Source organism: Stylophora pistillata, chromosome 9 (genome assembly GCF_964205215.1).
Source record: "Stylophora pistillata chromosome 9, jaStyPist1.2, whole genome shotgun sequence".
Taxonomy (NCBI): Eukaryota; Metazoa; Cnidaria; class Anthozoa; order Scleractinia; family Pocilloporidae; genus Stylophora; species Stylophora pistillata.
Window position 1 is genome coordinate 3,927,701 of NC_142527.1, and position 26,831 is coordinate 3,954,531.

At 38.1% G+C, this 26,831-nt stretch overlaps 2 protein-coding genes, 1 long non-coding RNA gene and 1 pseudogene across 10 annotated transcripts in view; 2 read left to right on the forward strand and 2 right to left on the reverse strand.

Annotated features, from left to right (window-relative positions):
• The window catches only part of LOC148722841 (uncharacterized), a 15,801-nt gene extending 8,371 nt beyond the window's left edge, over nt 1-7,430 (forward strand). The window contains exon 2 of the mRNA XM_088732165.1: nt 3,922-7,430. Coding sequence (XP_088588291.1) covers nt 3,958-7,074 — 3,117 coding nt within the window. The 5' untranslated portion in view covers nt 3,922-3,957 and the 3' untranslated portion in view covers nt 7,075-7,430. The remainder of the gene's footprint in view (nt 1-3,921) is intronic.
• An 822-nt stretch (nt 7,431-8,252) lies between these two features.
• LOC148722843 (beta-alanine-activating enzyme-like) lies at nt 8,253-15,356 on the reverse strand (annotated as a pseudogene). The gene is made up of 6 exons (XR_015991382.1): nt 14,429-15,356; nt 13,816-13,899; nt 12,650-12,846; nt 11,779-12,082; nt 9,976-11,505; nt 8,253-9,212 (listed from the first exon to the last, which is right to left on the reverse strand). The product of XR_015991382.1 is annotated as a beta-alanine-activating enzyme-like (transcript).
• LOC148722844 (uncharacterized) lies at nt 15,328-20,765 on the forward strand. The gene is made up of 4 exons (XR_015991393.1): nt 15,328-15,380; nt 17,303-17,460; nt 18,100-18,286; nt 18,587-20,765. It is a non-coding gene; the product is annotated as an uncharacterized LOC148722844 (long non-coding RNA).
• LOC148722845 (uncharacterized) lies at nt 17,516-25,446 on the reverse strand. 7 transcript variants are annotated; one of them, XM_088732172.1, is made up of 10 exons: nt 25,037-25,446; nt 22,821-22,920; nt 22,544-22,677; nt 22,197-22,288; nt 21,705-21,826; nt 21,495-21,605; nt 21,141-21,305; nt 20,137-20,310; nt 19,963-20,033; nt 17,516-19,679 (listed from the first exon to the last, which is right to left on the reverse strand). In XM_088732172.1, the coding sequence occupies exons 6-10, from the start codon at nt 21,544-21,546 to the stop codon at nt 19,431-19,433; spliced, it is 711 nt and encodes a 236-aa protein (XP_088588298.1). In that variant the 5' UTR covers nt 21,547-21,605; nt 21,705-21,826; nt 22,197-22,288; nt 22,544-22,677; nt 22,821-22,920; nt 25,037-25,446; the 3' UTR covers nt 17,516-19,430. The 7 variants fall into 7 exon arrangements, with proteins under 7 accessions (XP_088588298.1, XP_088588297.1, XP_088588294.1 ...); XM_088732171.1 differs by having other exon boundaries at nt 21,141-21,326; XM_088732168.1 differs by lacking the exon at nt 21,705-21,826 and adding an exon at nt 23,563-23,617 and having other exon boundaries at nt 21,141-21,326.
• Between the last annotated feature and the right edge of the window lie 1,385 nt (nt 25,447-26,831).

Below are 26,831 nucleotides of genomic sequence, written 5' to 3' on the forward strand. Positions count from 1 at the left end.
CTTAGAAACAAAAAACGTCAATACAATAGCCTGATCTAATTAAAATGTAAAGAAAATTAAAGCATCGACAAAAGACATACAGAAGAAGAAAAATGAGAGGTGAACCATTTCATTACGAAATATGAAACAGCCTGCTTGCAAGCTTGTCTCTTTCTCATCGGGATCATTGTTCAAAAATTCCTTGTAAATTTTTTAAGGATGAAGAACGCTTAGTGCTCTGAGCTGATCACTAGGCTTCATTTACCATCTTAAAATCAAATCTCTGTGATACATAGGAAACCCCATCCTCAGAGACCCAGGGGCTGTGAGTCGATTTCAAGTTAGGGCGGAAGAGCCCCTGGGGACATTGTCTTATTACAAGACTAGTTCCAAGCGTTCGCAGTCGTTCTGGGATCTGATTGGTGCCAGAAAATCTTTGTGTTTTTCTGCCCAATCAGAGTGAAGTATGCTTTAGAGTCCTTTCGTGTGTTTTAACACGAACATGTACAAGAAGCCCAGTTGCTCGCCATGTTTGTTTGGGCGACGAAGCTTTGCTCGAGTTGAAAAGTTTCAGTTAGCACACAATGTAAGAGAAATCGATCAGATTGTCCGCGGAAATCTTACCGGAAATCATACTGAATATACTTTTGCAGGTATACATACATACCTATATACATACTTTATTGACTTTCCCCAAAGGAGGCTTTTCAAAGACAATATACAAGAGTTACTAATCACAGATAAGAATAACAAAAAAAAAACTAACAGGTTTAGTTTATACATTAACAAAAACTTTACCGCGCTTTATCATTGAAATTCTGATAGTACCCATGTTACATTTTGAGCAAACCAGTGATTTTTTCCTTTTATAGTGTACGTTTTTGACTACTCACAGAATTCCTCGTAGCGCCCGATTTGAAACTTTAACTCAACTACAGCGTCTTCAGCAGATGACTGCTAGAAAACGTCATAACACATTAGTCTCGTTAGATTTACGATAAATTTTCCTCATTTCTTCGTTTTCTACCTGCAAGGGCTCATTTTCTTGGCGAAGTCTATTCAATTCAGCTAGCAATATATCGTTCCTCGGTTTAGAGTCCTCGTCCACGTCCACACTGTGATCGCCGTTTAAAGCCCCTGAAAGTTCTTCCGCATCACGAGAGAACGTGTTTAAAGTTTGCGAGGTTCGCATAAAACATAATGGTTGCAGGCGTTAATATGTCGCTTTAAACCGGCGTTAGACGAGATGTAAGCTTAAATCTTTCTAAATTTCTCGTATAATTTGCTGTGACTGAAACTTTGCCAATCCCGTGAAGTTATTTTGTCGTACGGGCCACGCAGGTATGTCGAGCAACTGTAGCTTTCTGTGCTCGCTAAAATTTAATCTCCTTCGGCTAGTTGTTTAGGTACGGTTCTGGCGTTTTTTACGATAATGAATAATCCGAGTGAAAATGTTTCAGACCGTTGTCGAGTATGCTCTTTCGTTTTTGTCAACATTAAGAGTTAAGAAATCTTAATGGCGAGGTTATGAAAATATTTGAAGAAGTTTTATATCAAAAAGTTCTACCAGACGATGGTCTTCCGCAGGCAGTTTGCGAGACTTGTCGCTATAGAATTGAAACATCATGGAAACGTAATTGTAAGCTTAAGTCTTCAGCCGTTAACCCTGCTGAAGCATCTATGAAGAGGATACATCCCCTTTCTCCAGTAACGTACATCGAGTCAGGAGGACGAGCAAAGAGCCTCCAATTTCAACAAAAACAAGGGCTTTCGAATCCCATTTGAAATTTTGCTAATAAGTCACAAGCCACCATCCTTGGTAGTGTCAGATACCAACAAAGAGGTATCGGTAAAAATTTCCCGTGAGCAGAGTACCCAAGAAAATCAAATTGTTGCTGTTTCCCAGTTTCTACTCAAGGAGCATTTGTCAAGGTATCCACAGATGCAATACAACCTATGTTGAAAAAAAGAGAAAAGCTAAGCGTGGAAACTTAATTGTTTATTAGATGTGGGTAGATGACCCCGTACTAAGCTAATAAGCTAACACGTACTAAGCTTACAGTGAGTCATTATAGTACCTAAATAAATAGCCAAATAAAAATAGTTTCCATTACTATTCAATAACTTGTGTTTTCAATTGAAAATGAGAGAAATAGCAAATACAAATGCAGACACACCCCTGCCTCGAAAGCACCTCTGAAAACTTGATAAAATCCTAATACCAGCCCTGCCTATAGATGTGCACAGTTCTAATAAGGTTTATGGTTAATTTCCTTTCTGAATGTTTCCGTATATAATATATTTGATAACCTTTCTTGTCTTTTACATTCAGAGTATTGTTCATTAGCCCCAAAAAACCATTTCAAAAGAACTGCCAACAAATTTGCAAAGGCTGGTAATTGCTCTTTGCAAGGCTAAGACCACATCAGTGACGCGTGCGAGAGAGCCGGCAGTGTGAGGATAACCTCGTTGCGAGGGTCGTCTCCCCTTTTTTTCCCTCGAGAAAGTTAGGAAGAGAGAGGAAGTGCCGAGGTTGGCGTGAAGATTCTCTTAATGCGTGGGAATATTTGTATATCGCTCGTCAAAAAAAGAAATTTAATTTTAATTTAGTTTAAAAACCGTTGTTTTTATTGCATTGAGCGATCGAGTCACTCGACAACCCCTCTCGCTTTTCGGTATTCATAATAATGATAATATGAAAGACACTTGAGCAAAACAGATCTCTTAATCAAGAAATTCCTAAATGTCCCAGGTGACAATGATATGGCGGTTACCTTTAAGGAAGGATAAGATCATCATCAGTCAGTGAAGACAACTGAACAGCAACAGCTTAAACACTTTGTCCATATGGTAACCACACAATGTCAACCTTGGGGGAAAACTAAAGAGGCTCCACTGTTTGTAGTTTTACTTGTTGACGTAGCTATGTCCTCTTCTATACGGATCCATGCGTTTTAAGTGTAAAAAAAAAAAAAAAAAAAAAAAAATTCTAAGCTTTCCTTCCATAAAAACAGCCGCGATCAGAGAAGGACACTGACCAAGACAAATTATGTGGTATTTAACTTTTAGCGCGAAGGTGTAATCTTTTTCCTTTTACAAGATCAACGTTAGTAGTGAAAAATGTGTCAATCAATTCGGTTCTTAAAACTTTTTTTCCCGTCTAATTTTCCCACCGAATTTGAGATGGTGGTTGAACTGGGCGGTTTTATTTTTAAACATCGTCTGGACAGTTACGATAGGACATTTGGTATATATTTGGACATCTATGTAAGGACGGTTACATCAACCAATCACTTTAATAATACTTAACTTAATCCACCGATCACAGAGTTGATAACAGTAACGATAGCAATGACATACCATCCTACCATCTAAAGCTGGATATTTCCGACGATAGCGATAGGAAGCTGTTTCTTGAGCTTTTCACTTTGTATTTCTCAAAGATTGTAATCATACATTGTTTAAAGATTGTGATTAACAAGCCTTTCTTCTAATAAATACATTTTATTTTTTCTCGTAAATTGAAATGGTTTTAATTAATTAGTTGTTAATAGGTTTTCGTGTCGTTAGTTTTGATCTGTAATCATAATCGTGATTGACAAATCGGACTCCCATTTCGCGGTCATTTGGTTAATCTCTGGTATGATTACAGCTGACTGGACTCCATACAGTAGTAGAAAATCTGTCATCATTAAAATTCTGAAATAAATTCTAGATTTCCAGAGATAACTGGTGAGGGACAAATTGGACTACCCATGGGTTATTTTTACAAACATCACATTTTAATGAGCAAGTGCAACCATGAAGGCCCTGCGAAAAATACTGAGGGGAACTTATCATGCATGAAAAATCTTATTCTTACACACTTAATGCAAGTAATTGGCAATTGATATTGGGACTCTTTGTAGTAGGTATTGAAGGTGTAATATGGTTTCTAAACAGGGTTAAAAATTAAAAGAATGGCACAACAATGAAGACATGGCTTCCTCAGCTTACTCCAAAGAGCAACTCAACTACTTCAGAATTTGTCATGTAGTCACGAATATCCTGCCGCACGGACTGCGATCCATTTTTAAACGGGAATGGGACAGTCGTTACCAGGCGACGTTGGGAGAATGGAAAGATAAACCTCAAAATGGACTGGACTTCTACAACGGGGAATCTCCCCGAAGCCGAACACGAAATGCTCGTTTGCTGGAAACGATAAGAAACGAAAACAGGGCGAAGTGGGATTGTACTACACTCTTTTTTGCAATCCTTTATTCTGATTCCATTGGCCACGGACTCGGTGCAGCAGTTCGCTCGAATGTCGATGATCTCAGAAAGTTTCGCAATGAAGAGTTCGCTCACATGCCACAAGGTCAGCTGTCCGATCTACAGTTCAGACTTACTGTCCGTAAAGTGGAGATCGCATTTCAGTCTCTTGGTCTCTCCACCACTGAAATTCAAAATATCTACAAGCAGAAAATATTTCCGACGAAGGAGTTTCAAAACGTTTTAAAAAACGTTCAGAGCCTTCATCAAGAACTGCGTGTAACCAATGTGAAACTACAAAGCTCTGAAGAAGAACGCCAGTTACTTGTAGAAGAACATCAGGAACTTCAACAAAAGTACCAACTCCTTGACGAACAACATGAAATCCGTGAGGAGCAGCACCGTATCCTCGAGGAGCAGTTCAACCGTCATGTTTCTTCATTCTGCATTCTTCCGCCCAAACCATCGCACGAAATCGCACCTCGCGAGAGCCAGGTTGAAAGAATAGCGAAAACGCTTGAACTACTAAGAAAAGCAAATGAAAATGGTTTGAGTTACTTATATATTTCGGGTAACCCCGGAAGTGGTAAATCTCAACTGGCCGGTCTAGTAGCTCAGAAATTCCACGCGGAAGCCAGCCAAGACCCCAATACCTCCACTTTCGTTATGACTTTGAACGCTGAAGGTTCAAAAACGCTCTTGGAATCGTACGCTTCATTGGCAAGACACATCAAGTGCCCCGAATACACTGTCCTGCACACCATTAACTCAACAGATATGCAGGTTGAAGAAAAAATCAACAGTCTAATGGATTTGATAGCAACCAAAATTCCTCTCTACGGATCGTGGCTCTTGGTGGTCGACAATGTTAGCAGTTTATGTGACGTACATGATTTTCTCCCTCGGTCTGGAAACCGCCAGTGGTCAAAAGGCCAGTTGCTTATCACAACACAGAACACTTCATCCATCCCCTCTGAAAGCTCCTTTGTCTCTCACATCTCAGTGAGCGAAGGCATGGTGCCTACAGATGCCTGCTGCTTTTTAGCGAAGGTTTCAGGGATTAGACAACAAGGAATGGAGGATGAAGTCGCAAAGATATTAGATTACCAGCCCCTCGCGCTGGCTAGTGCAGGTGTTTACGTTAAAAAGATTCGCGAAAGTCGAGTTAACAGAAACTTTGGATGGAAGGAATACTTAGAAAAGCTAGAAAGAGGTATGAAAGCCCTTACTGAAAAGGAACTGACAATAACCAACCCAAGTTACAAGAAGTCCATGACTGTGGCAACAAAGCTGGCCATTGAAAGAGCGATAAACAACGACACTGTTGTAAAAAGTGCATTTACACTCCTTTCTCTATGTTCTCAAAAGCCCTTGCATTTAGACATCGTTATTAATTACATTTTGAATGAAAAGAATGCGCAATTGGATAAAGAAGAAATTGCTCTTCAGATCCAAGGCTACTCACTTCTTATGTTCGAAGAAAGAGAAAATGGGATTTTTGTTAGTACGCATCAAGTTGTGCACGAGGCAAACAAATCTGTAATCAAAGAAAGTCGGGAGCTTGATGAACTTGTTCAAGTTATTGCACTAGTGATGTCATTCAAACAATTCGTAGACGCTCATTTGCCACAGACCTGGCGCGACCGAAACTTTAATCGTGACAGTGAGCATTTTGTTCCACACTTGATTACGTTTGCTGCAGAAGTTGAAAATGCCTTCCTTCACAGAGATGATTGTCAAGTTATCAAGGAAGATGTTTTCAACTATTTCGAACTAATAAGAGCTTTCAGAAGGCTTGCAAAAATTGGCTTGAATCACCGTGAATATTCAACAGCAAAAGTCTACTGTGAAGCAGCTTTGAAACTGGCTGAAAAGGATCAGCTGAAAGAGAATTGCGAACGTGCCTTAGATAAGGAGCATTTGGACTGTGCTCTGAACATTCAGTTTAAGAAGCTTAGTCCCGAGCACCTTGATGTCGCGTCTACTTACCATGACTTAGGTATGATAGAGAGTAAATTATGTAATCTGGAACAGGCGAAGGAATATCACGAAAAAGCATTGGATATACGACGGAAAAATCTTGCACCCGAGCATGTTGATATGGCAAATTCATATCATCATTTGGCTAATGTGCAACTTTTGTTGCATAACGTAGAACAGGCCAAGGAGCTATACGAACGTGCTTTAGACATCCAATTGAAGAATCTTGAACCTGATCATATTTATCTTGCGTTTTCTTACTCCGGCTTGGGTGAGATACACCGTAAATTGGGCGACTTGGAACAGGCCAAGGAGTCTTTTGGACGTGCCTTTAACATTCGACTGAAAAAGCTCGGGTCCGAGCATGTTGCTGTCGCGTCTATTTACCATCAGTTAGGTAGGATAGAGAGTGAATTATGTAATCTGGAGCAGGCGAAGGAATATCACGAAAAAGCATTGGATATACGACGGAAAAATCTTGCACCCGAGCATGTTGATATGGCAAATTCATATCATCATTTGGCTAATGTGCAACTTTTGTTGCATAACGTAGAACAGGCCAAGGAGCTATACGAACGTGCTTTAGACATCCAATTGAAGAATCTTGAACCTGATCATATTTATCTTGCGTTTTCTTACACCAGCTTGGGTGATGTACATCGTGAATTGGGCGACTTAGAACAGGCCAAGGAATATTTTGAACGTGCCTTAAATATTCGAATGAAAAAGTTTGGTCTCAAGCATGTTGACGTAAAGCGTAATCAAGATCGGTTGTGTGAGGTACAGCTTTCCTTGGATAACCTGCAACACGTCAAGGAACGACAAGAACGTGCTAGGAAAGATTACTGTGCCATTTCTTAATGGTATTCTTTTTGTCTAGATTTTGTTACAAATTATAAAAAAAAGGAAATTCCCAGAAAAAGTTTTTAGCCGCACTCCAGGAGAGATTTAATGTTAACAGCCAATTAAGTGACTGTCCCTGTAAGTAAGAAAGGTCTTTGTGGGACAATTGAGTTTTTAATTTCCCAAAGTAATAGGTCGTAGTTAAGTGCATAACTATTTTAATAGGCTATTCGTCTGGCGAGAATGATCGTATTGCAGGAAACCCACGTGTAACTATTGCCTTTTCAAACAGAGGTGCTTCAAAGACAAAATGAGACGTGTTCATAATTAATCTGATGTACTCTTCGATAGAATAAACATGATTATTCCAGTCATCTGGGGGACGATTATGACTGACTTAGATGCTAGGAACAATTATTTTCTGGGGGGGGGAGGGGGTGGTTAAAGAAAGAACATAACCACCATTGCCGAGCTAATACACTTCGCAGGTGGAAGACTTTGATTAAAGGAAAATCCGCACAACTTGAGGCGGAATTCTTTCTTCCACTGTAACTTTTGAATGAGTCAAATTCAGTCAAGAAGTGAAAAAGAGTAATTCACCCGTCAATTAGTGAACGATGTAAAAAGTTATTTCCAACTATTCTCGTTTCGTAGCAATAATTTGTTTTAGGAATACAAAGGCTGAAATCGGAAAATCGGAAAATCGAGCACCATTATGAGGGGAGGGGGAGTGGGTAGATGGAATTCATGCGATTTTACTTTTTATAAAATTTGTCCGGTTAACCACTCCCTTACCTCCCCCTCTGAGGCTCTGTAGTATTCTGATGGTCTCCCTTATTGACAGGCAATTTTCCACAGTCTCTCTTTAAACTCTATTAGAGATGATTGATCTCCCCACTCCCCCAGAAAACCATGTGACCCCCTACAATCTCCCCAGCCCCTCCCCTCCCCCCATGACTGGTCCCTAAGTTTAATAAGAATATCAGCTTGAGGAAGATAATTTGTTAATAGCATATTCTTATGTGGATAACAACAGAGAAAAAAGTTTTCCGATTTAGTTCATCTTGCCGCTAAAATATTTGATAAATTTGCCTTTTCATTCTTAAAGAGGTTAACAAGAACAGATCCTAATTCAACTTTGTAATTTACAATATTTTCAGTCCCATGTCTGCAGAAAAAAATGTTTAGTTTGGGAATTATTGAAATTAAAATATAAGTGCTTTTTATTCAGATGAGTGAAAGGGGAATTCTGTTTTTTTAAGTCAACAATGCTAGTAGTTACTTTTCGGTTATACTTAATATTTCAAGTGAGTAAAGATAGTTGTCCCTGCAGCCAATAAGAATTTGATTGTCAACTACAACAGGTGAAGAAAATACTTCACCAGGCAATGAATAAAAAGCTAACAGAACTCCTGAATAAAAATCTAGAATATACAGGGTTCCAACACTTGACAGAGCAAACACTGCTAATTGAGTGTCACACTTGTCACAACGCCCTGCATTATCTGTTGCGTGACAGGAAATATTGCTGTTCACCATGGCTACATAAGGACTTGAATACATTGGCCCATCAGTTGTAAAACTCCATGAGAGCTCTCCATTTAGTGACAAGCAATACACACATTTGTCATGAGAGCCAAACACAATACAGCCAGAGAGCCTGCAATCATGTGTTACATCCTGGTACAAAGTTGATGAACAGAACACTGAAGCTTGGGTCTCAAACTCCCATAGCTTATTACCTTGAAAGTCAAAACAATAAACAAATCCATTGACACATGCACAAACTATACCAATGGGTGTCAATAATGGTGATGCAAACACCGGCTTAGGACACTGCTGACTCCAAAGTACTGTATGTTTGGTAGCATCAATGGCAAGAAGACAGCCAGTCAGTGTAGCAATGAATACTAAGTGTGGTTTCTTACTAATACATGGAGAACTGAAACAAGATCCTCCACCACAGTGTATTGCAGCAATGCACTGCCTGTTTGTAACATCAAGGACATACAAATGGTGGTCATGTGACCCTACCCAGGCCAATCCAGTCTGTGGGTCAATGCAGGGAGAACTTTTCACAGCTGCACCTGTTTGAAATGTCCAACTTATTTCACCGATGAAGCGGTTAAGTACATATACTTGGCCATCATAACAGCCTAGAAAAAAAATATTAGGTTTCAGTTGATGAGAAGGGGAGCAGATCATTGTCTCCGTTATTACAGGGACTTTTCCAGGGTTTTTGTTCCTAGGTCTCAAACTGATTTTTCCAGGGCTCCAAATTTCACCTTAAAAACCTTTAAGATTTTCAAATCAATTTTCCTTACAATCTACATACATTTCTTAGAATCTAAACTTTGAAAACTTTATTGCTTGAGTTAGGAAGATTTTCAGGACTTCCCAGGACACACAGACCTTTTCCAGGACATTGCAGTCCTAGAAAATGTCAATATAAAATTCCAAATATTTCAGGACCCATACAAAACCAGCTATACATACCTACATAAACTTATTTCCATTCAGATTTATGAATAGCACTAGATGTGCTAGTATCTCCGAACATATAACTACAAAACAAATGACAATAAGTTTAAAATCGAAAGAAGGGAGGGGATGGAAGGGTGGAGGAAGGTTTAGAAAAAAAATGAATTGATGAAATGAATGACGAGATAAGCAGCAGGCTCCTTTCTCCTGAGAATGTTTACAATGGATACATTTTTACATTGAGAATTTTAATATTGGTAGTGCAAAAAACACTCTAGAGAAAGTGAAAACAAGGTCAATACATGTACTTTAAACACTCAAGTGTACATTCAGATCCTGTAACATAATCACAAGGTAATTACCATATTTGCCTAGTTTATTCCTGGTTTGCTCCCACAGTGTACTCCCTTGTATCTAAAAACAACATACAATACTTACCCACTACAACATATCTACCACAAAGTGAAAGAGCTGCAGAGGATTCTATTCTGTCCCCCAGTCTACTCTCCCACAGTACTTTGCCATCACTCAGTCTGATGCACATGAACACATGACTGTGGGAACCAATGAAAACTTCCCCCTCAGACCTCCCTGGTGCATGCACCACAAGAGGTGAGGCATCAATACATTTGTAAAGACAAGTTCGCCACTGACAAGAAACGGAAACTTTCCCTTCTGCAGTGTTAAAATTTCCTGTATCTGGGTTGACAGCCATGGAACCTTTATGATCTTGGACAGAAGAGAAAAACTGGTCAGGGACCCTTGGTATTAAAGGTGTCCCTGCTACCTCACAAGATACAGCACTGGCTGAGACACTGGCTTGACTGGCAGAAAATGTTGGTGCCTTGCTTGCCACAACCCCATCTGTGCTTGGTGTTGAGTGTTTACAAATGTTACAAACATTAAACTGGTTTTGTCTCTGCATAGAACAAAAACAGGTTTTCAATTCAGTTACATCTGACAGTGCAGTTATATTAGAATCCTTATTTTCTAGGGCCTGGATCTTTTTTGCTGCCTTACTACTGTAATGGGAGGCAGCATCAGCCAGAGTTGAGAACAATCTTTTCGTGCTAAGAACAGGTATTTCTTCAAAAGGAACACTGGATGAAGGAGCTGGAGATATTTTGTTTGTATCTTCATGAAGATGATGTGTCTCCTTAGAGCTCAGATCATTTCTTTCATTGGGAATATTGAGTTTCCTCTCCAGGTAGTTACAAAGAACCCCAAAAGGTTTTGTTAAAATTATGTCCAATAACTCTGACAGATCAACTTCTGTCTCCTCTTCAGTAACAAATGTCTCAATTAATTCCATCAGCCTTACTGCATTAAGAGATGACCCACCACAAGAGATAAACATGTCATCTTCCTTAAAATCTCTTTGTTTGATTTGAAACAAATCATTGGCCTGTTTTTTCACATTGTCTGTAAAAACCTTCTGTTCACCATAGTTTCACTGACTCCCAACACTTCATTCCAGGCATATCTCAGAAACTCTCTAGTATAGACATGTCCTTTAGCTTTGTTCTTTTCTGGGCCTTACCCAATAAGGAGCCTCTATTGACCTTCCCATGAGCTTTCATTGGCAGGTGAGAAATCATATGCACAGAGTCAGGCTGAGCATCAATTGGTAAGACACTCAGGATGCTTCTTTTAAAAGATGACAATTTATTGTCATCCTGTGACAGAGATTTGCTTACTAGAACTAAATGAAGTTTATCAAGTTTTCTGTTGGCAGCTAGCTAGTTTTGTCTAAAACCAGGGAACATGTTATTTCTGGGATCTGTTCAGAAATTTGCTGTTCAATCCAATCAAGATTTATTCTTTTGCCCATTCGCTTGATCTGCCTGTCTTTGCGTCCTCAGTACCAAATGGTATTTTCTTTCACAAATGCCCAATTCCCTGTGGCACGCATTGTTCCTGGTTGGAGTTTGGGTCTCATTCTTAGAAGACACACCCTATTTGATCCACCTAACAAAGCCAGGAGAAAAAATCGGATTTACATGATTTCTCCTCAATTAAAATGGAAAAAAATATGCCTGCATGCCCCCTCCTTGAAAAAGAGAAAAAAAATCAGATTTGCATGTCCTCTCCCCAATGACTCACTATATATGATCTAAATTGACTCCAGAGGTAAAAAAATATCACTATCAAAGGAATCATGTATCACACAAATACTTATGCCATCTTCTAAAGCCTTTCATCATCTAATAAGCTTTAAGTTAGTCACCGCAATTAACTAACCAATGTATATTTGCCCACTCCTTCTGAAACAGTTTCCCCATTTTCATCTTGCACCTCAATGATTGTGTCCAACAGAGGAGCACCTAGTGGTACTTTTATGACAAGATGCCTAGCAGGAAACCTCTGTGATGCCATAAAGATTGCACATTGAGGTTTTACTCTGAAGAGACCTCCATTTCCTGAGGGTGGAGAGAATGGGGCAAGTTTCCCCACCAAATGCCAGCACTCTGAGAGATTAATCTTTACTGAGAATCTTTGACTGAATTAGTTCTTGACCAACGTGATACATCAAGGATGGAGTGGGCTGTTTAAGATAGAAATAAAACTTAGTTGCTTTGCATACATACATATACATACGTTAGTTGACCACTCCCCATGGGGGCTTTTCAGGGCCAATTCCCACCCATCCCACCCCAGGGGAGGACATCCATTACACAGTAATCTTGTGCGTGGGAAATGAACGTCTCCTACCCTTAACCCTGCAGGAGACGGGGCCTACGGTTTATTCGTCCTTATCCAAGAAGACGAGAATATCTATCCATTTTTGATTATAGAAAGGTAGTAAATTCTCCTCATTTATTTAAGACCATGAGTATCAGTCTGGTAAAAGAACTTATGCAGTACCACTTTGTTTCATAGGTGATCTGTGCAATCATTCACTCCAGCTGGTTTTCTGACAACTTTGCAAGAACAAATTTTAGTTTGCATGTGAATTTTCCCACAGTTAATCTTTGCTGAGGAAATTGCTTGTCAGTATTGAGTTCAAGGAAAGGGGTGAAGTCAATTCCATCCTTTTCTAATATTATATTATTGGTAGCACCAACTGGTGTATGGTAATTTCAGGGTCTTGTAATTCTCAAAAAACTCTTACCTGTAAAATGGTCACCCTTTCTTTATCAAAAAGAATATTGCAAAGCTTATAGATGGCACCATTTTAACACTGTCCGGCACAATTACAAGTCTGGCTCCTGCTGCAAATGCTTTGAACATCTCAACAAAATGAAAGGTTCAAAGGTGTAGGGAGAGGTAAGGAATATTATATCATCAGATGTCACTTGGAAAATGTTCCTGTTGGATATGAAGATTATGTATTACATTTTGTACTGGATTAAACATTTATAAATGTTGTGATGTATGGCTTTTACAAGATGATTCAGGTGCTAATTTTATCTTTAAGGTGACATTTACAAAATTTGAAGCTTTCAAGAACAAGGTGTCCAGCTCTATACAAAGGTGTCAAGCTGCTCAAACTGAAACAACAGAGTATTTAATCAAGACTTGTACACCTCTTTGCAGTCAGTGCAGTTAATTTGTATTCATTACATATAACCTAGTTTACCATGATTTTCATGAAGCAGGTATTTAAAGACTGTTGCTGACCATGTTGCCAGGTACAACAATCAATGGCTTCCTATGTTCAAACGTGTTGCACATGCATATCTAATTCACAATAAATTAGCACATGTAGCCTATTGCATGTGCATTTGGCTGGGTACAGTTGAATTAGCATATCTAGTTTGTCACTTAAAGGACTTGGACATTTTGAAATAAAGTAATCACTTCATCAAGAGCACCATGCTATCAACAATGGAGGATTAGATGTGAATCCAATACCCTCCTTTCAGACCATGATCAACTTACTGGGCAGCAGTAGATATTACTTTTAATGCTCCCCCCACCCCATGGTGCACCTACATTTGAGGAGAAGCTCTCTTGGAGTGAGTGCACAATGCTGTGTTTCCCTTACTAGTTGACTGCACAATATATACCAGCCTCTTGAAAGCCAATCGCAAGTTTCAAGTTCTTCTTGTTAACATCAAAGCAAGAGTGAGAAGGGAGGGGGGAGTGGAAGGGGAGGGAGAGGGGTGTTACCCTTTGTCTTTACCACCTCTATATCTACTGCAGTGACGAAACCCTGCTGCAGACACACCTCAAGTCAGTGATATTTGGTATTAGTATATACTAAAACAGTGGATAGCGTTGAAGGCACGCTGTGATTGACTAGTCAAACTCCTAATATCCTATGCTATAATTTACCTCCGAGCAATTCGGCAAAAAATGGCGTCCGGTTTGCATCCGTGACAATCGAAGAAATCACTCAAATTAACGACGAAGCAGTCCCTGAAAACACAAAGGAAGCGACTAAATTTGGTTTGGCTGTGTTTAAAGGTAATGGTTTAAATTTCTAACCCAGAGTTCATCGATAAAACCAAATGACAAAGGTTTTGTTTACAAATGCAAATTAATCTTGCGCGGCTTGTTGTTTCAGTCCTCTCCGTGCGGGAAAATGTTGGAATGTATGAATTAAAATCAATTTTGGTGGTGTAGATTATCTCACTGTTTTAGTATATACTAAAACAACTATTCACCTCAGTGTCGGTGGTTAGCAGTGGATATTTACCTCGCCGCTTCGCGGCTCGGTAAATATCCACCACTAACCACCTCCACTTTGGTAAATAGTTGTTAACTATACAGTGCACATGTGTGGCCCTCTGATGGCCTTCGTTTCACCTGTTGTACAAGACTTCTGCATGACGAATGCAAGGCCTTGATTCTCAGTTTTTCGTTTTCTTTCCTTCAATTCATCCCTTCGTCTTAAGAGTATGAAACCACTGTTAGATAGAACTTGATCCCAAACACAAATTTCTACCTTGCTGCGATTGGAAAGAATGTTTTCCGTTGTAGTAAACATTTTTCAAATGGCTCAAGTAGCTCCTTTTCTAGAAACAAAAAAAGGACGCTCAGTTTTAATGTCTGCATGGAAGCCAGCTCAAATCAATGGGTGCGAAGACTTCAACACTCCAAGAATACAGGACACCAAACTAGTTGATTGTTTGGAATATATCGCCACTCTTTCTCGTCCTTCACACAGTGTCTCCATAACTTTGGAAGCTTGAACTTCGAGTTCTATGAACGTGATGTGTTCTTGCACTGATCCAGAATTAAAGGTGACGGCGATATTACTCCCAAAATTCGAACACATCATGGAGAGTCGCCATTTAGCAACAGGAGTTATATTTTCTTGAGGATTGGTACTAAAAAAATTCTCAGCTCCAACTGGTAAGTCATCTAAACCCTTCCTCAAGAAAATAATTGTTCTCATCTGTTCTCGTGGCATTAACAACACCACGTTGGAGCCGGCATTATTGGATCAGTTGTCCAGCGGCAGAATGTAAACATGAGTGTCGCAAAACGTGTCGCAACACGATCTCCTTCCCGAATGAAGGATTATCGTAACTTCTCAAATGTGACAAAATGAAGTAATACTCATTCAACATCGAGATGACCGTGAGGCCAGTGAACCCTGGGTACCAGATCTAATGAGAAATGATTTTCCCGGGTGATTTCGATTTCTTCGGTGCTGTCGTAGGTGCCCTATTCGGTCACTTGTGTTTCGCTTTCCTCGCTTTTTTCGGGCTATTATTTTGATTCATGGCGTCCGCTGTCGTGGAAGGTAAGTAAAGATTGTTTTAGCATAAGTTGTGAATTATTCAGACATAAGATGCTTGTGAATATTCATGAGTACCTGATTGCGAATGATACAAATTTTTCAAGCATTCCAATTGTCCAATAACATTCAGCTTAAAGGTTCTCAACAAAATGTAAGTTTAGAGTGCCCTGGTAATGCTAGAGAAATACATGAAATTCTCAAGTGCTTAACTTGCAGTCGACGGTTTCATCTGCCGGTTTCTTCTCGACTGGGGTCGCCAAAATAGTCGCCGCAAATATTACACTGAGGTTGTCAACGTTATGGCTTTCATATATTTCATTGTATCTCAGTTATGGCTTTTGTATTCTTTGAACATATTTTCGAATTTTTGTTTGATCAGTAGTCCATATGTTTTCTATAAATATATAGAATACCATGTCCTTTTAAGCGCGGCAGGTACTTGGCGTCATTCGTACGCTAATACTTGCACGCGTGGGAAAGCTGTCAATTTGAGTTCGCACAGTTTCACATACAACTGATAGCAAGGGGTTTAAAGTTAATTAAATAAAAGGCCATGAGCTAATATATTGTTTTCAAGCAGTAAATGGTTTGAACCCGGGGGTAACATGTGAAGGTGTAGTCTGATCGTCTGGGTGAGTGTAGTGTTTCACACGAACTGGAATAAGAACATTTTACTGACAACCATCATTCACTTGACTCTGATGATGGCTTCCACACAGGTTGTCGAAACGTCAGTCACTGCCACCGACAACAGTCCTTCTCAGGACTACACTCACCCGGACGATCAGACTACACCTTCACACATTGTTTTCATCAATGCAATTTCCATTGAGGACGAAGGGCTAACGCTCGAAACGTCAACTTTTATAACCGTAACGGTGGCCAATTGACCATTTCAACTTTGTTGATATATTCAAATTGTTAATTAATCACCTGTGATCACAATCACTCACACTCTTTGTTCCTATGAGTGGAGTATTTAAAGGCTACACCTGTGATCACAAATAAATACTAAATTTATTATAAATTATCAATAGTTTATTTGCTATAACTGCAAAATTATAGCCTTCCTGTAGGGTGACTAAAATGGTCACAACTAGGGTAAGGGCAATCAGATTATATATGTTAAATTCCTGTTAGAAAGAGAAACCTTTCCGGATCAAAATGCAATTTAATTGAAGTATTTTGTAGACTATTGTAAATGACAATTTTGTGTCATATACGAGCCAAGTATATGTAATTAATAGTATATAATTTTCACTTTAGATTTTTATTTTAGGAAACATGCTTTTTAATTGTCATTTATCTTTTCATTACACTGTATGTTAATTCCTAAAAAGAGCAATTGTGCAGCTGTTTTTTACCATGCAATTTTGTGTTTGTATGTATTTTGTGTTAGCCGTAATTAAATTTAAATAAAAATTAAAAAAAAAAATAAAAATTATCTTTTCATTCAGTTAAAACTCACCTAGTAACATAATAATAATAGTAATCAAGGCTGTGCTCTAAGGAAAATTGAATGGAACCCAGTGTTCTGAAACTGTGTAATCTAGGGTGCCCAGCATATGCTTTGAATGAAAAAACTAAAATTTCCGAGTCGCCCAAGAGCAAAAGTAAGGCGCCAGGGGCCACCGGGCACTGCAAGAGCGCAGCCTTGGTAATAATGATAATTCGTTCAAAGTTTTTTTAAACTTTTTTTTAATGTTTTCTGAGAAATCATTTTTTCTAGAACTTTCACAAGCCTTCATTATTGAATATGGCTACAGTGTCTGTTATTAGGCCAAAAATATTGCAATTGAATCCCTCAAATGTAATTTTCTCTGCCAAATATTATTACAGCAGATCAATTATTAATTGATCTGTTTTAAACTTACCTTTAACTACCTTTAACTGTACTTAATTATAACATTCTATCAACATTTACTGACCACATTTGCACTCTGGCCGAAGAGCGGCAAGATAGCAGGATTCAATGCCACACGAACAGAAAATTAGTTTTATAGTACACCCGTACTTAATTTAAAGCAGTAATGTGAAAATAGAAATTTTTGTTATTTTATTATTCTATTACAGAAATGTAGCATGTGTGGTGGCATGAATTACAATGCATCCAAAAGTTGCAAGATTGAAGGATGCGAGGCAGCATTCCAAATCAAACCATTTGACTGGGAAAAACTGGCACAAAAAATAAAACACTTGTCACCCAACAAAGGAAGCTGTTGGAGTATCGGGTAATTAATAAATACTGCATTTTATAAATGATAACAATCATGATAGTAGTCAGAGTTCAAATAAGTCCACTAGCAGATAGTTGCTAAATTATAATTTTTCCACACACAAACAAGCAACAGTTACATGTATTTTCATTTTGGCCTCTGCTCAAAGTTACCATTGGCCCATTTTTTGTCCTCATTAAATGAATTTCAGAATTAATGAAAGGTTTTATATTTAAATCCCTATATACATATTTACTTGACAAATGTTGCTGCAGTACTTGTTTGTTGGTGCTTTTAGATTTGGCTTACTAGCATTCATATATTTTGAGCCCTGATATTAGCAATGATGCCAACAATGATGAACATTTAATAATAATAATAATTATGATGATAATAATAATTATGATGATAATAATAATTATGATGATAATAATAATAATAACAACAGCAAAAACAACAACAACATAAAATTATTAAAAAATACCATAATGGTGATGATAAAAATGAAAATGATAGAGCTTTAAAAAGCACCTCAAGTGTAAATACCTGGCTTCTAACTCTCTATTCTATTTCCTATGACCTTATTTTATCTGCTGCAATGTGATATATATTCAGAAACGCTAATGCGAATATTTCATGTTGTTTGTTTTTCAGGCAAATGTTTTATATCAACATCATGGTTGGGATGTTGTTGTTTTGTACTTCAATAAACATGGTACTGGTACATCTGTACATACTTATGGCACACCTGGTGCTGGGCTAAAATTTGTGGGGTCGGATAAAAGCAATGCATCAAAGTATGGTTGAGTAACCACAAAGCTCTTCCAACAATTTGCCAAAGGTAAGTAAAAATAGCAATAATGATAAAAATAATGATATTGATAATAATGATAAATAGTAATAAGAAAAGTCCTTGAGATCTGGAGTTGCAAGTCTTACATGTCGTGTCATATTCAACTGATTTTCTAAAGGAGGTATAGGAGTGTCTTGCAATGTTTTATAGTATTGTCCCTTACAATGCTGACCAACACAGAAAAGGTAACAAATTATCACGTTAAGATGGACAAAATGCACTAACTGAATTTAGTTTAGATTTCTTTTTGAAAATTACTTATACTTTAAACGTTATTTTTCTGTGTAGACGTTCATGGCAGTGATAATACCATGGATGATGACCCTGACGATGCATCAGTTACTGTCAGTTTTGGAAATGATACAATGTCTGTAATTTGTACTGGTATCGCACCAGAAGGTGGGGATGGTACCACAGAGAATCCAGCAGATCACACTGGGGGACTAGATGGGTGTCAGGCAGGTGGTGTGGGGCATGGGCAGTTGGCCAGTGTGGGTGTTGGTGCTGGGTGTGGACAAAATGGCTGGTGTGGGAGGTGTAGCAATTGGCAATGGGAGTCAGGCATATAGCGCAGGGCATGGGCATGGGCAAATGGCTAGAGTGGAAGGTGCAGCAATTGGTAAGGAGAGTCAGGCAGGTGGTGCGCGTCATGGGCAGATGGCTGGTGTGAATGTCGGTGCTGGGTGTGGGCAAGTGGCTGAGTGGGGGTGCAGCAATTGGCAATGGGAGTCAGGCAGGTGGTGTGCGTCGTGGTCAAGTGGCTGGTGTGGGTGGTGCCTCAGGTGGTAATGCATGTCAGTCAAGTGGAGCTGGGTGTACCCAAGTGACCAATGTGAACACAGTGACAAATAGCAGTGGGAGTCTGGTAGGTGACACTGAGGATGGGCAAGTAGCAGCAAAGGAGGGTAGTGGAGTGGTTTATGTTGTTGATGGCGAGATTCTCTCTGTTGGTATTGTAGACGAAAATCGCGTGACGCTTCATGGCCATAAAATTGAAAGAGGGTTTGCCTGTGTTTTTTAATTACTTACATAAAAAAGCCAACTGTGCCTTCACCAGTAATTTTGGGCGATCCTGAAGAGAACAGTCATCTACAGAAAGGGATGTTCTTTGTCTTACCTATTTCCAACTTGTTTAGGTGCGAAAAGTATATCGCGGGAGACAAAGTAGTGTTACGTGCATACCAAAGATCAAAAAAATGTTAGCGACAAATGAGTAAAGCATGATTAAAAAGAGGTTCTTGAATAATGAAGTAGTGATTGCTTTGAACTTCGTAGCTGCAGAACAAATCTGACTCTTGCAAAAGGCAATTCCCTTTTTGGCACAACTCAACTTTCCTTGAAGAACCACAGCACTCATTGAACTACTTCTGTACTTCATCTCCTAGACACATGAAAAGAAAGAAGTTGTTGCAGAGAGAAATATTGATGCTACGTTACTTTTACATAGTGTGTCTGAATGTTTGCAAGGTATACCATGGACGCAGAGTAGTGTAAAGCAAAGTGTAAGCACCTTATTGTAAAAGAGTGCACAATGTATTGCAAAAGAGTAAGAAATGCACTGTAGTTATGAAGCAAAGGATAGTGTGAAAACTAAAGAAATAAAGAAATAAATAAGTACGTACGTAGATAAATAAATAAGTAAAAACAAAGATAAAGGTAATTACATTTTCTTCCATCTCAGGTTGCCAAGATGCTTTGTTGTTGTCGCGTGGTACGTCTGAACTGCTTTCAGGATCTTGACAGGGAAAAAGAACAAGAACGCTTTATCAAGATTATTTTCTATTAAGCAAACTGTTAATGTTAAGAACAGTAAAGACTAATGGTTATGACATGCTCACGCGCTAACTTATCCTGTAACTCCACAACAATCCTTTCAAGCTGAGGAATAGTAACATCCATGTAGAACGCTACAAAGTTTGCCATCTCTTTTTTTACGAGAGTAATTTCTTCATCCCATCTCGTGATCATTTCATGTTTTTCAACGATGACTTTTTTTATTCTCATTGGTGTACCTATATGGACGAATGAAAACTGACTTGAATTACAAAAACAATGCATTCTCAATAATTGGTGCCAGTTTTGGAATGAGATACCACGCAATCTAAGAGAGCTACCCAAAAAGTCTTTCAAAGCTAGAATTAAAAATGAATAACCAAGAATGCTGGACAAAGAATATTCCTTTCTTATCAAACACGAGATTATTCAAGAACTGGAAACTTTAAGTAATTAAAATCAGTGTCTTTTCTCATTATTCTCCTCTCATTATTCTCCCCTCATTTTGTTTTAGCAATCTTAATATGCAGAAACTATTATAATAATATTACAGGTAACTAAATCTTAATTGTTATTAATGTTATTTAATTGATCTAGTTTTATGCATAAGCAATCAATGGCCCACCTAGATTAGCATTTGCTATTTGCAAAATAACGTTTTAAAAGCAAAGAAAATAAGCGGCTTGTTGTTGTTGCTGTTGTTGTTGTTGTTGTTCTTGATTTTAATGTCCTGCGTGCTCAGAAGTTGGAAAAAACGCAACACCTCAGAAGGGGCCTAATCCATTAGAAGTTGTGAACAGTTTGCTGGTACAATTTGCTTGAGAGGGGCAGTGCTGGAGCATAGTGTCTTTCTTAAGACACCAACACAATGACCGTAGCTACTAAGCTACCCCCTATCACAAGTGTGTCTTATCTTATATAAAATTAGTACGTTGTACAATGTACAAGAAAATACTTTATCAATGATAGAATGAAAATAATTATACTTAGAACAAAAATGACAGCTACAAGCTGAAATACTCAACAAATGAGACAGGTTGAATTGAGTACTAAAATTCACAAAGTTTACCTGTTGTGTTTCCCCATGAGAAATTCCCCTTCATAACTTCAGAGACAGTAGCTTGCAAAGCTTCATTGCCTTCTTTCTCTTGATTGTACTTATCTATTATGAATGACAGCTTATTCTTGTTTGAAGAAATCTTTTTGCGGAGGTGTGCACGCTGTTTGGACAAGTCTAAATAAGATAAAGCGAAAACTGGAATAACAGGAAGAAAATTAGCAGCTTCAAAATACTTCAAACAAAGATTTCAAGAAAAAGACAGTGAATTTAAGATGAGTGAAGATGATTTTCTTCGGTTCTTCAATAGTCCTTCCAAAAAAAAGGAACAAAAAAGGTAAACAAATCAAGATGTAGCAGAACTACCTGCTAGTCCGCTTATTGAATGAGTGGTCTGTTGAATGGCAGAAACCAACATTTCAACCTCATCTTGAATCCGCAGTATACCACTGCCCTTGCCTTGCCAGGCTTCCACCCCTAAAGGAGAAATACAAAGTAATTCTATCAGGTAATGCCATATCAATAGGACAGCAGAAGGAAATTCAGAGATAAACAACCAAAAGTATACAAAGTTACCATGTGCATGATTAACAACAATACTCTTCCACTCATCTGGCCTAAAGTCATCCAGTGATACATTATTCCTGTCTAGACCGTTGTCAAAATCTTTTTTGCGATTCTGCTTTCATTTTAACGGCCTACATGAATCAAGGAAATTTAGAAAAAAAAAAAAAAAAAGTACAAACAAAGGTTTGGCCAGAGTGAGGCTATATAATCTCAGTAGCATAGCACTGGAGTAAATGGTAATCAAAAATAATAAAAATAATAATTTAAAAACAATCAAAACACAAATCATAGATGTAATAAACGTGATCAATATGTATTTAAAGCACCGAGTAAACTCTTTCTCTTTGTAACATAAAATTAAGATCGTTAACCCTGTTATACTCAATACAAGATCCACTAAAAATTGTACTTCCATGTACACGTACATGCGAGTACAAATGGTAACATAATTTTGTCTGTTTAATAGCTATTTAGCAATAGTAATATTGCATAAATACTGACCCACATGTATCCTCATGACAGACTCTGTGCCATGCCATTGATTTTACTTTGATTCCATGCAATAGCATGCTCAGTAATGAGCTCCTCACGATCTAAAAGATATGAATAACTTACCTTTCAGTTGAATGTGTATAACTTCAATTAACTAAAATGAATTAACTGACTAATTGAGGTCTAGTTACAACTGTGAATTTGATTAATTCTAATTTTGTCAGTTCTCATTGTTTTCTAATTGCCTTAAGTTGAATGCTGATGGGCCTCTATTGTTCATACTGTACCCCTGGATAGGAAAAACTCTATAAAATGTTTTACACCAAACTAAACAACCATACAGCTTCCCCTGGTACCTGTTCACTGGCCATTGCGGCAAACCATGCTGGCAGCCTGCAATCTCGGGTCCTGTCTCATCTAGTTTGGCTGTCTTTCTGCTCTTAGTAGAAGCAGCCCGCCATTGTGATTCCCCACACATATTGTCTTGTTCCTAGTTGCAGCATTTAATAACTATTAATACTGTAACAGAAAAGTCAAAATTTCATGCAATCCTACCAATATAGAAACTTGTCACAGCTTGCTAAGAGGCTATAAACTTAGTATAAAATGATCGGAATAAAACTGCATACACACCTCAGATTTGGACTGCTTTGCATATACTTTGTTCATGTGACTATCAACATCCCCCTTGTTGGCAATAAAAAGATCTTCATAATATGATTGCCTCCTTTGTCTGTTGAAGAAAACAATTATAACTGCCAAAAATGTATCATTTTTTTCATAATATAACTGCATATTATTAAAGACAATGGATGATAACAGTTACTATAGTGCAGAACCTAATGATTAAACCTCGACTTTATATATCTTTTATATAAATAAACTCAATAAAACACACCAAATTAAAATATAAGTAATGCGATAACCAACAGCCACTTGTATTCAGGCCTCTAAAAAAAGTAAAATTTACAAAATTTGCCCCCTTCATTCTATTGTACAAGTTTTATGAGCATTGATAAAATATTGGGTGTTTTTGACATTGTTCTGTGAACCTTTTCATCGCATGAATGGCACATAAACTGTTTTCGACACTCCATGTTACGGGTTTTGCCGCCTTTTTTTGGTCAGTGGGTCCTGGGACCCACTCAGTCAGCTTGGTTTCCCAGGCCCATTCGGTTCAGAGCTCGTGTGTTGTGTTTTTTAGTTTCGGTAGGTTTCACTTTAATTTAGGTTCTGTCCTGGTGTACCGGTTCACAAGGGAATTACCATTGTTCTTTCTTTGTTTAGGAGCCATTGGTTAGCTGTTGTGTATTGTTCGGTCTTTTGTATCGGCTCTTGTGAACTGGTACACAAGGACAGAACCTTAATTTATCACCTCAGTTTATCAGTTTATCATTCATCGCAGCACCATCCATTTTCACCATTCGACACTGAAGGAAAATAAACCATCGATTTGTATACTCTTCGTGTTTCGGTTGAACACTACGCTAAGAACGCAATACTCCATACATCGTATACAGACTTTGTCTTCCAAACAAATGCTGCAAATGTCTGGAGAGGGGAAGCTAGCAATTTGACCGAGAACTGCTTGAGTATTTTCTAAGCATCTCTCTAGCTATCTCTATGTCGCCTCTTCCTCGACGGTATAAAGGCATATCTTAGCTTTTCTAGATAGTCTTCAAATTCAAAGCTTTAAAATTAGTGCCAAAACGGGATCCGCAAAACCCTTATATCCAACACCGCTTTGTGTAGCATCAATTTGCATTTTAATTAGAAGCGCGTTTTAATTAGCACAAAAAATTCAACTAAATATAATTTGCATACTAATTAGAATGCTTTTTGCAATTGCCATGTATTTTTTGCAATTGTCATGTATTTTTTGCAATTGCCATGTATTTTTTGCAATTGTCATGTACTTTTTGCAATTGCCATGTATTTTTTTCAATTGCCATGTATTTTTCAATTGCCATGTATTTTTTTCAATTGCCATGTATTTTTTCAATTGCCATGTATTTTTTGCAATTGCCATGTATTTTTGCAATTGCCATGTATTTTTTGCAATTGCCATGTATTTTTTGCAATTGCCATGTATTTTTTGCAATTGCCATGTATTTTTTGCAATTGCCATGTATTTTTTTCAATTGCAATGTATTTTTTCAATTGCCATGTATTTTTTCAATTGCCATGTATTTTTTGCAATTGCCATGTATTTTTTGCAATTGCCATGTATTTTTTGCAATTGCCATGCATTTTTTGCAATTGCCATGTATTTTTTGCAATTGCCATGTATTTTTTCAATTGCCATGTATTTTTTTCAATTGCCATGTATTTTTTTCAATTGCCATGTATTTTTTCAATTGCCAGGTATTTTTTCAATTGCCATGTATTTTTTGCAATTGCCATGTATATTTTGCAATTGCCATGTATTTTCGGACCGAGAATAGGATAATTTTTCATTCTTATGAGCAGAGTTTTTTTCTAACTTGGCATGAAAAGAACATTATTAGAATAGTTTTTTTTTAAATAGAATGTAATAAGAACATTAGAACAACTAAAACACATTTCAATTAGAGTATTTTTTTTCTGTACTTGTAACGCATTTTCTTTGCAATTAGAATGCAACTGAAGAGTTTAGAAAATAAATGCGAAAAAGGGCATAAATATTTCACTATAAGTTAGCATCTAATATGTAAACTGATGACAAAAATCTTCAGTTTAGAACATATTTATATAATTGGAAAGAAAAATTGCTAAACAGCATTTTTGTCCCCTCTGGCGCCTCATATAACTGTATTCGTTAATTTTAGGGGGATATCGTGTTGCAACAGATAAAAATATTTCAAATTCACCTTTTTCTGTTGCACTGCAGAGCGACGTATTCGTCACCTTTTTTTCGCGAGGCCGACACTCGTGCTTGTATTTCCTCAAACCAGTGGTGGAGTCCCTATAAAATTCCAAATCACTCCGGCCTTTTTTCCTCTTCCGTGATATTTCTTTTTCTCCAAGCAAACTTGTTGCTTCTTGTAGCAGAGCATCGAGATCATCTTTGTTCTTGGACGCCTTCTTCGCCACCATTTTTCACTTCGTGACTTGCGCTACCTTAGTATCTCCAGTCTACCGTTGGACTCACGGTCATCTCGATGTTGAATGATTATACTTCATTTTGTCACATTTGAAAAGTTATGATAATCCTTCATTCGGGGACGAGATCGTGCTGGATTCAGCTATGTCCTTCGGTATTCGATTCCCTGTGGCCGAGTTTGTGCCCGCAATTCCAGTGGACAGCGGCATATCTCAACGCGATAAAACCATTGAATAAAAACTAACCGGAAGGCTTTGTTCGCAGTGAATGTACAACTACGAAGAATGTGGATGAAACAGGGTACAAGGTTTATGCAAGGACAACCAAAAAAAAAAAAAGCAATTGAAATCCTCCAAGTGTAAAGTTTTTTTAAATGTAAAATGCATTTTCCACGCGATCCAATATCATCCGACCCCTGTTCGCTGTACACCGAAAAATTTGGTTTTTTTGCAAAAAAATTGAAAATTTTGTAACATCGAATTTTCTTTTTTTGTAATAGCGTTCGCACTTGAGACGTGCGAATTATTTGGGTAACCATAAATTTCAGTCAATCGAAAAAGATACCGAGATTTCGTGACGGTGCATTTTCTTTTATGTCGTTTCTGGTCAAGGACTGATCGCAAAGCAAAATGCCATGGTCAAATGTTATAATCGCCCTTCTTTGCTGTTTGCTTGCCATGCAAACCTGATCGTGGCTAGACAACAATTACTCTTAGTTTTATTGGGAAGGATTCGGCTTTTACAGATCATGGAGACTTTAACTCAGTTGCTCAAAAAACGTCGACGCCTGTAGAATCCTGGTTTGAAAACGTAACTTCCCTGAAGCCTTTTTCCGTAGACATTTGAGAATGGGGAGAGAATGGGGAGAGACATTTGAGAATGGGGAGAGTCATTCGACAACTTACTAAGGCGACGTTCAATTACGAAATATGATGACCAGTTGAAGGGTATCTGTCAAGGGACAATAGATTTTCTCGCCCGAAAAACATATTGTAGGCCTCCAAACGGCTAGTTGACGGCATCTTTGAAGTTTGGTGGCTCTTGCGAAAATTTTGGTGGGTCAAAAAATCGTTCGCACCGAAAATGATTTCGCGTTGACAGCCGGATTTTTTTTGCCAACCAAACAAAATTTTGCGTAGTGCGAACAGGCCCTAAGATCAGATTTATTTATTATTCCCTCATCAGTAGTATAATAATGTACATCCTGCGCCGATTACGTAAGTGGAAGTCATTACAAAGTTTGACAAGCGATGACGTGTCATTGATGCGTCACATTCCTTCATCGGAAAATTGAGACATACATAGGTCTGTTGGTGTTCTGGTTTGATTTAAGTTAAACGGCATTTCTGTCACAAAGCAGCGACATGATCACGCCTTGCGGTAAGCATAATGAACCAACCTGGAGCGCTACCAGATACTCCTGAAAAAAATCCCATACAAAGCCTTAGAAAAGTTTTCCAAGGCTTTGTATGGGAGGTACTTACAGTGCACGCGTTTTGCGTCCTGTCGTGATATGGTCCATCACTCCAGTCTAGTTTGATTTTGCATCTAATTTCTTGATG

Bases quoted from the DNA above. Each gene is read 5' to 3' on its own strand.
- LOC148722845 (XM_088732169.1), bottom strand. The intron at 20,311-21,140 runs GTAAACTTTGTG...TCGTCCATATAG, and splicing joins CTCATGGGGAAACACAACAG to GTACACCAATGAGAATAAAA. The intron at 20,034-20,136 runs GTGAGCATGTCA...TTCCCTGTCAAG, and splicing joins GTTACAGGATAAGTTAGCGC to ATCCTGAAAGCAGTTCAGAC.